Genomic DNA, 16,664 nt, shown 5'->3' on the forward strand with positions numbered 1-16,664 from the left:
GCAGAGGGCCTTACCTGACTGGGTCCTGGAGGAATTCCCTTCGGGGGCAACTGCCAAGCCTCCTCCATCTGAGAGCGGGCACCATGCAAAAACAGGCATGAACTCCAAGAAACACAGACGAACTTTCCACCTTCAGACCATTAACCAGTGTGCAGCAAAGCATACAGAAACATATCGATAATGCTACGAGCTCACAAAGATGCCAAATACTGCTAAGAGGCAAAAAAAATCTCTTGTAAAAACAGCAGTGTGCAGAGAGGAGAAACAAATGGAACAAGCTGAAACATCAGATGTTGAAACCTGCCTTTTATCTGATTCTCATCTCAAGCACGACGGAACCCTCTTCCCACTCCCCAAAATTAGTAAGAAAGGCAAAGCCTTATGTCACCCTTGCCACCACAAACCTACCCAGGGATCACAGTGGATCAAGAAGGAAGAAAGGACCACCACTTCCTCAGCCTCCCTGGTTTCCGAGGACCTGACACACGCACAGACACGTTTGCAATTGGCACGGTTATTTTATTAGTACGAGTATACTGAAACAATAAACTTGTACTGGTTTACAGACAATTTATTTAAAACAATTTTGTTCAAATTTTGAATCAAACATTGTTTTATTATAATAATGAAATAATTTCTACCTAGAAAACCTGCAAGCACCATCAAAGAAAGGGACCATAAAATTCAATAAACAGACTCGAGTGTATCCTACAAATAGACACACCACGATTAGAAAATAGAATAGGAATTCTTCCATTTTTTTTTTAATATTTGTTTTAAAAAAGCTAGTGCAAGTACAATATTTTACACTGGAATTACAGAGAGTATGCACGCATATGGAAAAAAGTTCTCCTGTCACAATAAAAGCTCTTAACTATGTATGCACTTAAATTTTTCTTTTCAATAAGGTGCAAATCATCATCCCTTCCCTAGTTCTCCTCTGTACTGGCCATGTCAGTCTGATAGTGCCCTCAAAGTTCTGGTGTCTCTTTTTCCTTGGCCGGTGGGAGGCGTACGATTGGAAGGTTGGTAGGTCGTGAGCTGATATTAGAAAAACAACATCAGTGTGACTCTCAGAGATGGCCCCAGGGCCAGGACCCCACTGGCTAGAAATTAGGACTCTTGTCTTAACCAAAGGCCACCAGAAAATCCTGGCAGGGCTCTGCTGGAGCCTTTCAGCTGACACTCATTTGGGTATACAGGGAAAGTGAAGGCTGAGGAGGAAAAAAAAAACCTCCCCTAAAAGGCCAAAAGGGCAGTATTCACAGAACTGATGCACACAGGTATCAAGTTTAATGTTCACTGACAATAAAGAAATTCACCCCACTCCTGAACTGGATTAATTGAAGAGTAGGCGGTTCGAGTTAGGAACCAGAGAAAACCTACACACCCAGCTTGGTAACCGTTCAGACTTGCCATTTATTCCAGAGGACAGTTACTGTTACCTCGGCAAGGATGACTGTAAACAGCACTTCCAAAGGGGGCCTTCAGACTGGCCATGGAAAAGGAGACTGGCTCATCGGCCATCCCAGACAGCAAACGAACAAACTAAAGGGAAAGAAAACTTGGGTGAAGTCTCCAATTATCTGCAGTGGAAGACTGGAGTCCTTTCAGATAAGAAAAGTGACGGAAATCCTTAAGAGACGGTTACTAGAGAGCTACTACCTATTGGCCAAAAGCACTTAATTTTAATACAGCTGAACCATTTGTATGCAAGTCGTGAGGACATGAGAAACTGAAGCCGCAGTTCCCTCCCGCCATCCTACAGGTGAATGTCAGCTACCAGAAACATCGCGTGTAATGTAAGGGAGGGGCTCAGATTCTGAATTTTAAGAATTGGAGGGGGAATCTGCTCAACATCCTGCCCCTCCCCTGCCAGCTGTCCTGTTTCTGCTGGCTGGCTTGATTTCTGGACAGAATATGACTTCTGAGAAGTTGCTCCACATTAATTTTGGCCTCTTAATGGTAAAGAAAAAAAAAAGTCAAAATAAAACCAATGTGAAACGAGGCATCTCAACTGAAATTCTTGTTTAACCCCCCCACCCCCCGCCATTGAAATGAGGTGTCGGGGGGGAGAGAAGGCTGAACATTTGTGTGTGTGTGTGTGTCCTCGTGATGAGTCCCATTTTCTTGGTAGCCAGGATCCCTTGTTACAAACACTTCTTGTTCAGAATTATATTCTTTGGGTTTACTGGAACAGGAAGTGCTGAAAATGTCAAACATCATCTCTGGAGAAAAAGGAGTTGCAATGGCTTAAGAGTTTAAACTAAGAAGGGAGCTCAGAGAAGTACTTTCGGCATAGGAATGAACAGTATTCTCTAATTGCAAAATACAGAATTACTCTCCCTCAGAAGAGGGTTCTATGTAACAAAAACCTAGAGGAAGCATAGGTATAGTTGAAGAGCCTTTTAAGTAGTAATTCTTTCAGGCCATAACCATACAAATCTGATCATTTAGACATGACATATTTCTATATACAAAAAAACATGTAACTTTCAACCTTTATGCTTTTTTTTTTTTTTTTTTTACAAACAAGGTATGAAACTCATTGTTTCAACAGATCCATATCTTTCAAACACTGAATGAATCATTTTGACATTCATTTTTCTTTTGTGCAATTTTTTAAAACATTACCTGTACTCCTCAAAGTGAGTGCTTCAAAGTTTTTTTTTTTTTCTTCAGCTTCTCAAATTAGGTGTACATCAAAAAAAAAAAATTCCCACAAGGTATAGTGCTACAAGAAAAGATCCTATCATTAAGGTAACTTATTTGAAGCGAGGTCATCTATGTAAAAGAAATCTTAGCTCCGGAGTAGAGGTGTGCAAACAGTTTGGAGTTCCCCTATCAACAGAAACACAACACTGTCCGTGGAGAAAAAAAAGAGGAAACCAATGTAACACAATGGCATAGGCATGTGCTTTATAGAAAAGTATGTTCTCTGTATAGTTATTACTGGATGTGTTCTTAAATTTTCTATTTCAGAAATTCTGGGTTGAAAACAAAGGTGGAAGCAAAGACTTCTGCTTCACTTGAAAAGCCACACAGTGTAATTCCCCTTGCTTTCACATCACCCTGAAGAAGCAGGATTGGACCATGGAGACTGCTGGCCCTTTTTTCACCTGGGATTATCATGGGTGACTAGGAGATAGGACGTGCAAAGCGTTTTAGGAGGAAACGGACCACGGTTTGTCGAGCTGCTTACAGTTCATCAAACAGTAGCCATGACAACCAACACAGCTCAAAAAGCCTGGCCTTCTGTCCTCAGAGCTCTGCTTCTTCACCCAGATCTGAAATAGCATGGCATTTAGTGTCTTCAAAAGCATTTGAGATTTTTTTTCTCCATGAAAGAAACAGGTTTCCTTAGTAGTCACAGATGTTAAAGGGTATTGTTAATTGTTTCCTTAAAAAAAAAAAAATTCCAAAGCTATACAACAAAAATAAATTTTGGCAACATATTTCAGTAAAGATCGAACTATGTGCAAAGAGTGGATTTTATGATTTCTAGGAGCTACTGTTCGTCTTGAACATGCAGCATTATATTGCGATCTATGTGGTATCTAAGGAGAAATCCACAAGATGCAGGAAATCCAAACATTCCTTGAAGTTGTACAACCCTACTCCCAGAACAGTCAAAGTGCTGCTTCTGGACACGTCAGTGTACCACACACACGCCAGCCCCGTCCCTGAGTTAGAGGTGTGAAAGGTTCTGCAGAGTTCCTTGGGGGGAGGAGGAGTGCTGCCATTTCCCGGTGGGCGAGAAAACCCTAACAGGACACACACAGGGTCATGATTCAGGGTGAGAAATGGGATTGAGGACAGCAATGGGGGAAAAAAAAACATTCCTCCCAAAACAAACGGGGGTGAGCTGGAAAAGACACAAAACTGACCGACATAGAAAATCATCCTGAACGTCCAAATGAAAAAAGCAATTTTGGATTTCCACTTGAAAAGATTTGAGGTAAGTGGTATCCATCTCTCTAGCCGCCCCGCCCCGCCCCCAGTGTGGCCCAAACTGAAATAATTCTGAAGTTGAAACATCCTAAGGAACAGTCATTTTATATATTTAGAAATCCCTAGAAAGAGAGGTCCTTGTTTGTTGGTGAATTTTTTTTTTCTTTTCGCCCTGACTAATTTGGTGATTGTGTTCCACTGTAAACGCAAAAGGCCTGCTGTTACTAGTTTAAAAATGGAAAATGGGTAAGAACAAAAGATGGGTTAGGTAAATATTGCAAAGTGGACACAGTACAGAGGCACATGGCTGCTCCCCGCAAGCTGCGCGGCTCGGGAGGGTTCTACGCCCGGCACTGCTAGGTGGGCTACGCGGGCGCGGTGACCGGGCTGCTCTGGGGGCCTCGGGGCTTGCCCACGTCTGCCAACGAGAGGAGGGCCCCTGTCCTCCGGATGGCCTTCCTATTTGGAGGCGAGAGCTGCCACAGAGGGGCGGTGGGCATTGTCCGCAGAAGGCCCGGCCCCTCCGCAGCCACCCGCGCCGGAGGCTCGGAAGGCGCGCACGTGGTGGACCACGCTTCCCGCCCAGGCTCGGAGGAGGCGCGGCTCCAAGTCTCCAGGACACAGGCCTGAGCGGGGGGCCCACCTACTCGAGGAAAGGACCGTGGAACAGGGGCTGATCCTGGCTCGATTGCTCCAGAGTGCGCCTTAGAAATGGGTCTGCCTCCTTCCCGTCTGCGCGCCACTGTTCCTCGCGGTGAGGAGGGGAAGTGTGCGTTCTTCCCCTCCATCTCCTTTGCTCTTTTCCGCAACAGGGCGAGGGAAACGCGGGGCTTCCCCCAGAGCTCCCTGCCCCAGGGGCCTTGGCTTCCCGGAGCAGGGCGATCGCCCAGCAGGAGGCTCTCCCCTTCCTGGCTCCTTCCTTCCAGCCCTTCTCTGGCCGGCACAGGAAAAGGATGAAGAGAATAAGGAAAAAGCCGAGAGGGGCCTACCTACACTTTCTCTAGAGCGCACACTGATCAGACTCTATTGGCACGGAAAGTATTGCACACGCTAAAGAAGCAAGAAGGTAAATGGGACAATGTTTAGAAAGAACCAATTCTTCGATAGTTCCTATACCTGAAACAGAAGCACGAAAAACAATGATGATGTTCCTATTGCTCCAAACCACGCATGTTTTCCCGTTTTAGTGTTGGAGGTGTGGATCCGGTTAGTTCAATACTCAAAAGAAGCCAAAAGGTGGTGGGTGTTTCTCTGAGTCCAGGTGAATCACTGTCCTTAGTGGTACTGATGAGGACAGTCTGTATGGCAGCCCCGTATTCCTCTTACCGTCAAAACAAAAAAAGAAAAACAAAACCTAATAATTGCAAGTGCCCTGAGCAGAATATATGGAAGATTAAGCAAGTTCTCTGAACAGAGACGTTTAAAAAAAATACAGCACTAAATAAGCAATATGACTGCAAGAATGGACTCACTCAGCTCTCTGCTAGCATGCTGAGAGGGTAATGAAAACCGAAGAAAGTCAAGGACTGGATCTAGCAGTTCAAAATCTATTCCAATGTTTTTGGTACACCCCAGAAATGGTTTCTAAAAATCATCAGTTCTGCTGAGAGCTAAATGTGAAGGAATACTGGAAAGCCAGAATGTGGGCTGACAAGAATTTTTTAAAAATCTGTGAGATGGAAAAAGTACTATTTTCAATGGTAAAAGAAAAATCAGGTATTTGTTCAGATTCGTTGCAGCCATTCCAAGTAAGAATATTTAAAAATTTCTCTCTCTTTATAAAACTTTTAAGCACTTGAAAATGCCCACTCAAAACCCACAAACAATATTTCAGATCTCTGGGGATAAAAGGTCTCAACTGTAAAAGACCCTTTCTGGGTTTGTACCAAACATTAAATCTTGATTTCAGATGGAAAAAGAAAGTCATTTTGAAAATAACATTAATAACAACAATAATAATTGTTTTCTTAGAAAAAAAAAAAAACCAAACTTGCTCACATATATAAATGTCTTCATGGAAAACTCTCTCAATGAATCTGAAGAAAATTCTCAGAGTTGTCCTGCTAAGACCTGGTTTTATGTGACAGATACGGTAAGAAGACCAAAAATGAATCTTGAAAGGAACATAATCTTATAAAAGGCCTAGAGTTTAGGCAGGTTAGAAAGTAATTTTGCTACATTTATTTATGCTCGTTCAGTCCCCCAAGCCTTTCCCACAATGTTATTGAATAAAAACTGCAGGAATATCACACAAATTTATAAACTCAAGATGTGCAAATCGCAAGGTTCTTTAAAAGTTCGTCTTAAAAAGAAAAACACTGGACAAAAGTGAGTATTCTTTTTTTTTTTTCCCATCCCTTCCCTCTCAGTTCCTCTGCCAGCTCTGCATATGCTTTTTAAATCCTTTCTGAGACATCAAAGTGAAGAGTGCCTCCTGTCAGGCTGTACTTGGTGGTCATTCATTGTCACATACAAGTTCATAATTCACATTCATTCCTTGAAACCACTTTGAAACTTTCAGCATCTTGCTCCGTGAGAGACTCTGCAGAGCTGAAATGTAGTTACAGTGTTTAAAAAAAAAAAAAAAAAGAAAGAAAGCAACTTAGTTTTTTTTTTTTTTTTTTTCTGTTTTTCTTCCCAAAGAGTTTAAAGTGAGATACAGTACTTGTTGAATGAGAGACCAAGATGCTTGGTAATAAAGTGTGAACGGCATTCTAAGTACTTAGAGATAGTAATATATATGCTTATCTTCAAAATCTTAATTCCTCACGTCACACTGGAATCTGAAAAAAGTGGCACCCGAGTTGTCCATTGTCATGAACTATAAACAGTACTAGAGTTAAAAGACAAAAGATTTGCAAACCCAAAGCAAAGAGCTTCTGCAGCTCTTTTGAAGGGCAGTTTGTGTCTTATCTCTTGGGAGCGAAGTCAATGCAATTAACCTGATTGGTTCTCCTAACACTGCACAGAGACCGGAGGGGGTGTTCACTCTCCCCACCCCTGCTGCCCAGCGCCCCCCCCAACCAGTGCGGAGCGATGCCAGCAGGGGCCGCCTGCCCACCACGACGCCCTGGAGACATCACTACTGCACTGGTAAAGCAGAAACGAAATCCCATGGGTGGCAGTTGCTCTTTAAAAAAATATCAGTGCAGTCAGGCCCCATAGGGGGAAATATATATATATATATATATATATATATTTATTTATCTCTACGATTAAAAGTTGCTTTTATTGTAAAGTAAGTTGGGGGGGAGGGGGAAATGTTCTTTTACACGGTTAACTTTCCATCTGCTGTCTGGTACCTCTCTCGGAGGCCCCGATGCTGACTCTGCACAGGGGAACCGCCTGAGGACATTCCCCCAGACCTCCAATCTGGTGCCGAGAGCAAGACAGAGGGAGGCAGAGAGAGAGAGACACCCTCACGGAAGTGTCACCCAGGCACCCTCCCTGGCACACAGGCACGCGCACACGCCCCTGACGCAGCTCCCTTCCCGCAGACCACCCCTCTGAAGCCAGTGGAAGTCGGTTGCCCCCGTGGGTGCATCCACGATGCCAGAAAAGGCGGGTGCCATGGGGCCACCTTCATCTCAACCAGGATGCCACCACCTGCCTGGAGCCTGGGCTGGACCTACCCTGGCACCCCACCTACCCGCCCGCTGAGAGACATGCCCGGAAAAAGCATATGCACCAAATCACCTGCCCAACGCCCACTGTAAGTCTAATGACAAGGTTATAACAGAACCCTAAAGTAAGAGGATAACATGTAAATACTGAGTTATTTAGCCTACAGTACATCTGTTATCTGGATACAAATGATAAAGGAGGGCCAGCTTTCCCTTCCCCACGCGGCTTCTACTTGCCTACGTTAGAGCGGCCTTCGATGCAAATCTTAACCTCCTGAGAAATGAGAGAAGGCTTGGGAAGAGTCAAAGGTGGCTCGTCTTCCGACTTCTCCAGTTTGCGGGTCTCGGGTGCTGACCACCTCCTCTTCCTCGTGGCCGCGGGCTTGCTGGGTTCTATTTTGGTGAGCAAGGGTGCGGCCGGCAATCCTATTTTTTCGGGAAACTTCAGTTCGCCGTTCTCAGAGAGCATCTGGGCGCTTCCCTGACTGATCCCGTTTTCCTGCTCGGCATACCTGTGTCTACTGCCCGCGAGGCCGTCGGCCTTTGAGTGCTTCAGCAGGACGCTGGCCGGATCCACGGGCTGGCCCTTTTTAACAGAGCCGTTCTTCAGGTTCTTGAGGGTGAGCGAGATACAAACGTCCCCGACGGAGAGTTTGGAACACGGCAAATCAAAGAGCTGGCTGGTCCTCTCTGGGCAACAGGATGACCAGCCCTGTCCGAACACAAAAAAAGGATACTCTACCAAAACTTCCACGCTGACCTGTGGGAACAGTGAGAGACAGGGAGAAGGGAAAGAAGGAAAAGATAAAGACGTTTTATCCTTGTTTTATTGCATATTCACATGTACACAAACATACATTTGCACATAAGCTGATTGGAAGAAAAGACTCAGTTCCCCAATCTGCCTCTACCAAGACATGTAAGTAAGCCTCTTAATTTTCTGCTGTACCTGTGTTTATCATATAGAGAAGCCAGTCAAAGTCCATTCAGTATTCAAAAATATAGTTTTACTGTGTATCCGCTCTGTAGCTGGTCTTTGTTAAAACAAGTCAATGGCCCCCCCTCCCCAGTGTTCAGGCGCTGGGCGCCGCATGTGACTCACACCCAGAGTGTGTTCCTGCGCTTTATTAACTCACTGGACAGATGCTATCCTCACCGATGACAGCGCTGAACAGGCATCAGAGTTAAGACTGTATTTTAGCTTCATGAGGCAGGCACTTATGTGTTCATCACTGTGTCCCTGGCCCCGAAAAGAATACCTGGCATGTAGTTGAAAATAAACATTTGTTGGACAAATGAAGGCGTATTCTAGGAATTTAGGAAGAGGAGAACCAGAGAGAGCTGGAGAAAACAGGGAGGGCTTCCCCAGGACCTGAAACCTGGGCAACACTTCAAGGGGTTTGAGGATGCAATGAATACACAACAGTTCACGTGCTTGGCCCAGCTACATGGTCAAGCCCCAGGTATTCCAGTCAGCCTCTCTTTTATCTGGAAGACAAATATCAAAAGCAGGGGAAGCCCAGCATCCTTTCAGTAGCTATTGGTTTTTCTAGGCTGCTTATGTGCCATGCAGGCTTCCCAGGTGGTGCTACTGGTAAAGAAACCACCTGCCAACACAGGAGCTGCAGGAGACACAGGTTCGATCCCTGGGTCAGGAAGATCCCCTGGAGGAGAGCATGGCAACCCACTCCAGTATTCTTGCCTGGAAAATCCCATGGATAGAGGAGCCTAGCAGGCTGCAGTCCATAGGGTCACCAAGAGTCGGACACGACTAGAGCACGCACACATGTGCCATGTACTACCATAAATTTCAATAAATTGAAATGATTGAAAGGATACTCAAGTCCATATAAAAGGGCACAGTATTTGCATATAACCTACACACATTGTCTGCATACATTAACTCATCTACATTACTTGTAATATAATGTAAATGCTATGTAAATTGGTGCCTGGAAACTACTCAAGTTTTGCTTTTTGGAACTTTCTAGAATTTTTTTGCCCATAAATATTTTCAATCTGTGATTGGTTGACTCTACAGGTGTGGAACCCACAGATATGGAAAGATGGCTGTATTGACTAAATACAATAATATTGAAAATGTTCTGTTGAATTTCATGCACAGGTACACACACATCCAGAAACACACAAATAATTAAAATATCTCACTTTAGAAGTAGTAAGTTTTCATAAAAAAAAGTAGTAAATTTTCATGCAATTTACATGGACTATGGCTTTTCTACTTAACCTATTTTTTTGATAACTGTGATTAATCTTGTTTTAGATGCATTTCTTGAATGATATAATTTTATTTGCTCCGTAGAAGACTAAGTGTTTTTTAGAAAAAACAACTAGAATGAATTTATATGAAAGCCTATTACTATAGTATGTGTATGGGCATGGTGGTGGTTTAATCGCTAAGTCGTGACAGACTCTTGCGATCCCGTGGACTGTAGCCTGCCCGGCTCCTCTGTCCATGGGATTCTCCAGGCAAGAATACTGGAGCGGGATGCCATTTCCTTCTCCAGTGTGTGGGCATGAGCCCATATAAATGTTCATATTATCTGGGGGAAAATTTCATTGTTATGGATTATCTGAATAATGAAAAGAGAATTTAAAAAATTTTGAGTTCCAACTATCTGTTAAACATTTAGGTACATACTTCACAAAAAGTTATTTTATTTGATACTCACAGTAAACTAGTGAGAAAAATTCTGTTGTTCCAGTTTTACAAAAAAGGAACTCTAAGTGTCAAAGAGATTGAATCAGTGACCTAATGTCAGAACTATACCCTGATGGAGTTGGGATTTAATCCCAGTCTCTGTGGCCCCCAAACCCGTTTTCTTTTTTCCTATGTTACTGATCTCTGTCCCTGTGAACAAAGATACTGTAGTATCACCAGAAGAGATGAACTTAACATTTCCACTACCCCAAAAGTGGTGAGTGTTATTTGGAATAAATAGAATCCAATGACCCGAGGTTACGGATTTGTTCCATGATACGAAAAATTGTGAAATAGCATCAGCCTTACATCTGCTAGGCGAATCAAGTGTCTCTCTATATATGACAGCTGATATTCAATTACAGAGCGATGTTCCCAGCATGCAGACGTATGCAGACATACCTACAAGTTACGTATCAGATGGGGACGCCCACTGAGCTCCAAGTGGGAGGACCAGCCTGGAGCTGGCTCCATGAACCCTGTCCCAAACTGCTTAAAGCCATGAGCCTCATACACAGAGTGGAGGGAACAAATCCTGCTTCAAGTGGGGTCTGTTAGCTGCATTTCCTAGGTGACCCCCCACTCCCGGGCAGAGCTGTGCTGACAGTCAGCCCCACAACTACTAACCAAGAGGCTCTTGCGGTGTCAGCCATATCACACACATTCCCCAGAGCAGCCAATATTCACATTCTGAAAATAACTTCTACTGTGTACATATCTATCTGAAGACTTTTACATGTTGCCAAGTGCGACAGACTTATTAAGACGATGGCTTCAAAGCCTTTGTGATGAGTAGTGTTAATGATGACTCCATGAGGAATGATAAGAGATGTACCTGCTCCCCCATTATATATACCATATTTGGGGGCATTTTAAAAGCCCTTCATTGTTCTATCATCTCAAAACTCCGAGAGCAGGTCTTAGAATGAAATTCTGTGAGGTGGTTGATAGCTTGAACAGCTTACCTAAAAATGCATGAAAGAAAAGTGAGGAGGAGAGAGGAGAATATTTGAGAGGTATGCTGAAAAGGGCGATGATAATGGGATTTATTTTAACCTAGGGAGCTTTGGCGAAATCTTCCCTGTCACTTCAAAGGCTTGCCTTTGGTCCCTTCCTCCTAAAAGCTCACTTTGTCTTCTCCCCAGAGAGCTCTGCCATCCCAGGAAAAGATGCCACCCCTTCAGCTGGGTCCATACAAATTAGGAGCAAAAGATTCAGGTCATCTGATCACGTTAAGCAGTTGACTGCATGGCTCAGGCCCCATGTTATTTTTCTCCTAATTATTTATCCTCGCTAATACTTATCCTCATGAATATTCTTCCCTCCCTAATGCTGTAGCCTGAATTATCTAGATAATGCACTTTTTTGGGGGGTCTGGATATACGTGAACTAAAGTAAGGTTTTGCCTATCCTTGGGTGAAAGTTAAACTCTCATTGTACATATCTCAAATAAGCACACTGAAGTAGTCATAACAATAGTATTTTCATTTTGTAATTAGTCATTTGTAATTTGTCATTTGTCAGAAGGACGTAAACATTCTCAAAGGTTAACTGATCATTAACAATTAATGAAATCATACTGACAGATTTTTCAGTGAGAATGTATATGGCTGGGTCTGCCCGCTTGAAATTCCCTTACAGAGGAGCATTATCTGCCTCAAAACATGCTGTCAAGGCCAACAGGTACTACTGTGGATATGAAATAGCCATGGTGGGATTTTGTGACATGATGTCGCTTTAAACCAGAAATGAGTCTGAATTCCTTGAACTTGAGGCCCATGTGGGGCTCCCTCTGGTGCTGAGAAATATTAAGTGTTTCACACTCCAGGTTTTGCAGTTTGAATCAAGTTCAAAATGTAACACTGAGACCATGAGACTTACTGTTTAAGACCTAGTTCCTGCCTTCAATGAGGAGCCAGAACATGCATGCAAAACCAGTAATTTCACCAGGGCCTGTTTGGATGCTGGCAACCACGTCACCTGGCGATGTCCACTTGGCTATATACTGGCAACTAACTGAATGTGTCCCAAACAGACCCTTGATTCTCCCCTGCCCACTGGCACCTCCTGGGTTCCTCCCCACCTCCAGGAGCCGCGTCCCTACACTTTCAGCGTTCAAGTCAGCAGCCTGGGCATACTTTCCTGGGCTCCTCCTCCCACACCACATGCATCCAAATCACAAGCAGGTCCAAGGGGTGTTCTCTTCCAAATACAGCTACGCGATGAGACTATTTCTCACTGCCTCCACAGCCACAGTCCTGGCCAAGCCAGCTTCTCACTGGAGAAAAAGCCCTGTGAACAAACCCGGCGTGGTCTGCATCCCACCCCTTCATCCCTGCACCGCAGTAACGCTGGTCTTCTCGTTGGTCCTCTCACTCCAAAAGACACTTGTGCCTCTGGGTCTGTGCGTCTGCTATTCCCTCCACTTGCAAGCCTTCTTGCTCTGTGTGCTGTCGCCTCCTGCTCCCCCTCTCAGAGAGAGTGCCCCCAAACACCCTGTTTAACTATTCTCCATCCTTCTTTTCCCCATCCTCTTTGGCCTGCTTTATTTTTTCCCGCACCACGTGTTATCTTTTGATGCGTCATTTTCTCTCCTTCCATATTTCTCTGTTTCACCTCTGCCCATGAACTCCCAAGAGACTGTACGTTCTGGAATGGGGGTGCCGTGCTGAGACACTGCCTGATTTGCTCACCGTTCTATCCCCAGGGTGCAGGACGCCTCCCGGCCTATAATGGGTGCTCAGGACAAATCTGAAAGACTGGTTCTGTGTTTGCCCTCCACGAGTGAAAACAAAGCAGTGTACCACTGGCCAACAGAGGCCAACGTTTAGATGCTATAGAGACTGCCTGGGCCTGCGACCCCAGCCGGGACTCCACCGGGCTCACGCTCCCCGCCCAGAGAGGAGCTGCACCTTCCCTGGGTCCCGCTTAGCCCTTCACGGGCGCCGTTCCAGGAGAACCACAGCTGCCTCACTCCACAGCCCCCCGTCAGACGTGGCGCTCATCCTGATCCCACTGAGTCATACTTGAGTTACTTTCTCCCCAGGCGTGAGGTTCCTTTCTGCGCTAATAACCATGAATTCATTTTATGACCTTGTTGAGGCTCATGGGCTCCGATTAAACCCCAGTGAAAATATATTCATGAGGGCAGGACCATACAAGACCAAAACCTGTTATATAACTCCTGGCAGCTCGACACAGCCAGTTTCTCTTTTTTCATCACATAAATACATCCTTTTCCAAACACTTGAAGCAAACTGGAGGATGAAATGGGAGCATGAAAAGCCTTTGTCCTGGTGTCAGCTTGAGGCCCCCTCTGCCTTTCATCCCTGGATGCCTCGTATCCAGCACCTCTCTTCTTTGGGGTGGTCACCTTCCATCCTCCTGTGCCCTTTCCCGCCCTCCTCCCGTGGCTGCAGACACACCCACCGCTCCCCACGGCTCCAAAGAGGAACCTGCCCTCCCCTCCCCTCCCCTCCCTCTCTCCAGCCCCACTAAACCAGCTCCTCTAAAACGATCGCCTGCAACTGCTATTCAAGATGAAGAAACCAAGACAGGGAGGTAACATCCTCACTTTGGGCTGATAATTATTTAGTGTCGCCTCCTGATCTGGCGAATGACCGCCTTTTATGATCATTCTCAGCTCTTGTGTAAGTTCAGTAAAATACCTTTAGCTACTTAAAGACCACCATATCTAAACCGTGCATGCCTAGACACACATCTATGCTGTTTGGTTGTATTTTTCAACAGTAGATTGGTGCTCTGTCTATACACACACATATGTATGTATCACCAAAAGCAAGATATAAAGAAAACAAAACGTCTGTTGTTTAAATTTGTCTCCCTTTTCCTTCATGAGAATCCCTGTTTTCACAAATGTGAAGGGCATCTGTTTTACAAAGCATTTTCTTCTCGAGCCTATTGCAAATGTACACATTCTGCCTGCCTCCAGGAGTGAGGACATGACTCAGAAGTGGGCGTCAGTGAGGACCTCTCACTTTTGGTGACATGCTTATACTGGGAATCCCTAACTTTGTCTGCAAGTGAAGTTCTGGGTCCTGTTTCACCCACAGAGAAAAGTCCGTCTGCTCTCCTCATGACCACATTCTCCATGTCAAAAAAAAAAAAAAATTGAAAACACTGGAGCAAAGATGGAGGGGCTGACAGAGGCCCCATTGACTTCAATGTTGAAAAATCATTAATAAAAACAGTCACACCTCTTCAGTCGAGTGTAAGAGAGTCTGTGAGTGTTCTATTTAAAACATTTCATCACGTTCATGCTAAGCCTGACTCAGTCTTTGGTGGAAGCTGTTTCATTAAACCCACATCCCAGCACAGAGACGCCTCCAAACACAAGCCCCACATGACGGATGAGCTGAGTTGTTCTCGCAATGTCTCTTGGCTCCCAGAGACCCGACTGGCAGGTGACCGGGGCGGCTCTGGGGCACACGGGTCTGTCCCACTTGCGTTCCCTCCCTACCAGGGAAAATGCGTGCCTTAAAGAACAAACATGTACTATTCAGTTCTATAAGGAAATGAGCTTTCAAAGCCACAGAACAACATGAAGGTACTGTAAATTTATGTTCCCAAGTGACAGCGGTCAGTCTGAAAAGGCTACAACACTGCAGGAGTCCAACTGCATGACGTTCTAGAAAAGGGAGAATTAGAGAGATGGAAACAGATCAGTGATTGCCAGGGTAGGGGGTGGGGTGAGGAACACCTATAGGTAAAGCATGAAGGATCTTTAGGGTGGGGAAACTATCTTCTAGGACACTGGAAGGCTGGATACGTGATATTACACATTTATCAAAACCTACAGCATGTAGAGCACAGAGTAAATCCTAATATAAAGTATGGACTTTAGTTAATAATAATGTATCAATATTAGCTCATCAATTACAAGTCACACATGTACCATTAAAATGCAAGATTTTAGTAACAGGAAACTCTAGGTGTCTGGGAACTCTGAACTTTCTGCTCAACTTTTTAGAAACCTAAAACTACTTTCAACAATCAAGTCTACTTAAAAAAAAAAAAGCTATAAACTACAATGGTCCCAGATAATCTGCTTCAATAACACATGTAAGATCCCCAAGCTGGGGGCACTTATATCACACACATGCTAGAGCAGAGCATTTTTCTTCTTTTGAGGGGAGGGGGAGGGAACACAGACAAAAATGTGTTTGATATTGCTTCTCTGCTGGAGCCTTTCTGGCATTAGAGCTGGGAGGATTATCACCAATCACTGGACCCCAGGGCCAGCAATGAGCTTTGCATCGAGGGCGGCCACTACCCATTTTCTGATTCATCAGGGTTCACATCCACCAAGCCCCATGTGTAAAATGCTTGGCAGTCCGTCTGCCTTGGCTGCCTAGGGACTATATAGGTGTCAGTGCTGCCTGCAGGAGGGCTCTGGCTATTTTAAGGCACCAGTTAACCCATTAAATGCATAATGCAGCCACTGACGGCTCACAGAACACCGAGGTCAAATGAAAAAATAGTGGAATGTGAGACAGTCATTTCCTAGGCAGGTTGATAAGAAGTCTAGGGGTCCCCAAGGAGAGAGGGGTCTGGAATTCTCAAGGAGGAAGAAAGGACAAACATTTTCCCTCTACATTCCTTAGGATTATATAGCAATAATGTATCCTGCCTGTGGACAGTCTCTGGAAAAAACCTGGCTAATCCTAGTATCTTAAAATGTAAATTATGGGAGTAGGTCTAGTGAGGTCTTTACAACCTCCAGACATTCTTTTAGATTCAATGTAACAACTAATTAGAGAGTATATAACTCCATGGCTAACAGTAGCGAGCGGGTACTCTTTCTGCCCCCTTCTAATGCCTATGTCAGAAGCTTTCTCTATCTCCTTTATACGTTAATAAAACTTTATTACACAAAAGCTCTGAGCGATCAAGCCTCGTCTCTGGCCCCGGATTGAATTCTTCTCCTCCGGAGGCCAAGAATCCCAGCGTCTTTGCGTGGTTCAGCAACAACCTTTCATCTTGGGGGACTCATCTGGGATTTGAACCCGGGACTGTGCAGCGAGCACGTCATTGTAACATGCTGTATGGGTGTGTGCGTGCAAGCACATGTGTACACACACACACACACACACACACACACACACACACGAGTTGGGAGAAGAAAAGGACACGGAATATTAAGCTGCCACCAAGGAGGTAAAAGGAAGCAGGCAGCTCCTGACTCTGGGAGGCGACAGACAGCCCTAATGAGACACAGGGCCCAGCACTAAGGGAAAAAAGCAGCCTCATCACAGATTAAACGTCCTGCGATCATTCTGACAAAATGTCGTGTACTCTTCAGAAAAGTCGAGCCTGGGGAGCATGAGATGGAGGGGTACGGCGGCTGC

The 16,664-nt window shown here is 44.8% G+C and overlaps 1 protein-coding gene across 14 annotated transcripts in view; it reads right to left on the reverse strand.

Moving 5' to 3' along the window:
* The window catches only part of ATXN1 (ataxin 1), a 404,850-nt gene continuing 388,186 nt past the window's right edge, over window positions 1-16,664 (reverse strand). For 13 of the 14 annotated variants that reach the window (XM_043449232.1, XM_043449225.1, XM_043449231.1 and 10 more), the window contains 2 exons: window positions 7,812-8,334; window positions 1-6,501 (listed from right to left, as the gene is read on the reverse strand). In XM_043449232.1, coding sequence (XP_043305167.1) covers window positions 6,407-6,501; window positions 7,812-8,334 — 618 coding nt within the window. In that variant the 3' untranslated portion in view covers window positions 1-6,406. Of the gene's footprint in view, window positions 8,335-16,664 lie in introns of all 14 variants that reach the window. The other variant, XM_043449237.1, reaches the window with a different exon arrangement.

Source organism: Cervus canadensis, chromosome 28 (assembly GCF_019320065.1).
Source record: "Cervus canadensis isolate Bull #8, Minnesota chromosome 28, ASM1932006v1, whole genome shotgun sequence".
In the NCBI taxonomy this organism is placed as follows: domain Eukaryota; kingdom Metazoa; phylum Chordata; class Mammalia; order Artiodactyla; family Cervidae; genus Cervus; species Cervus canadensis.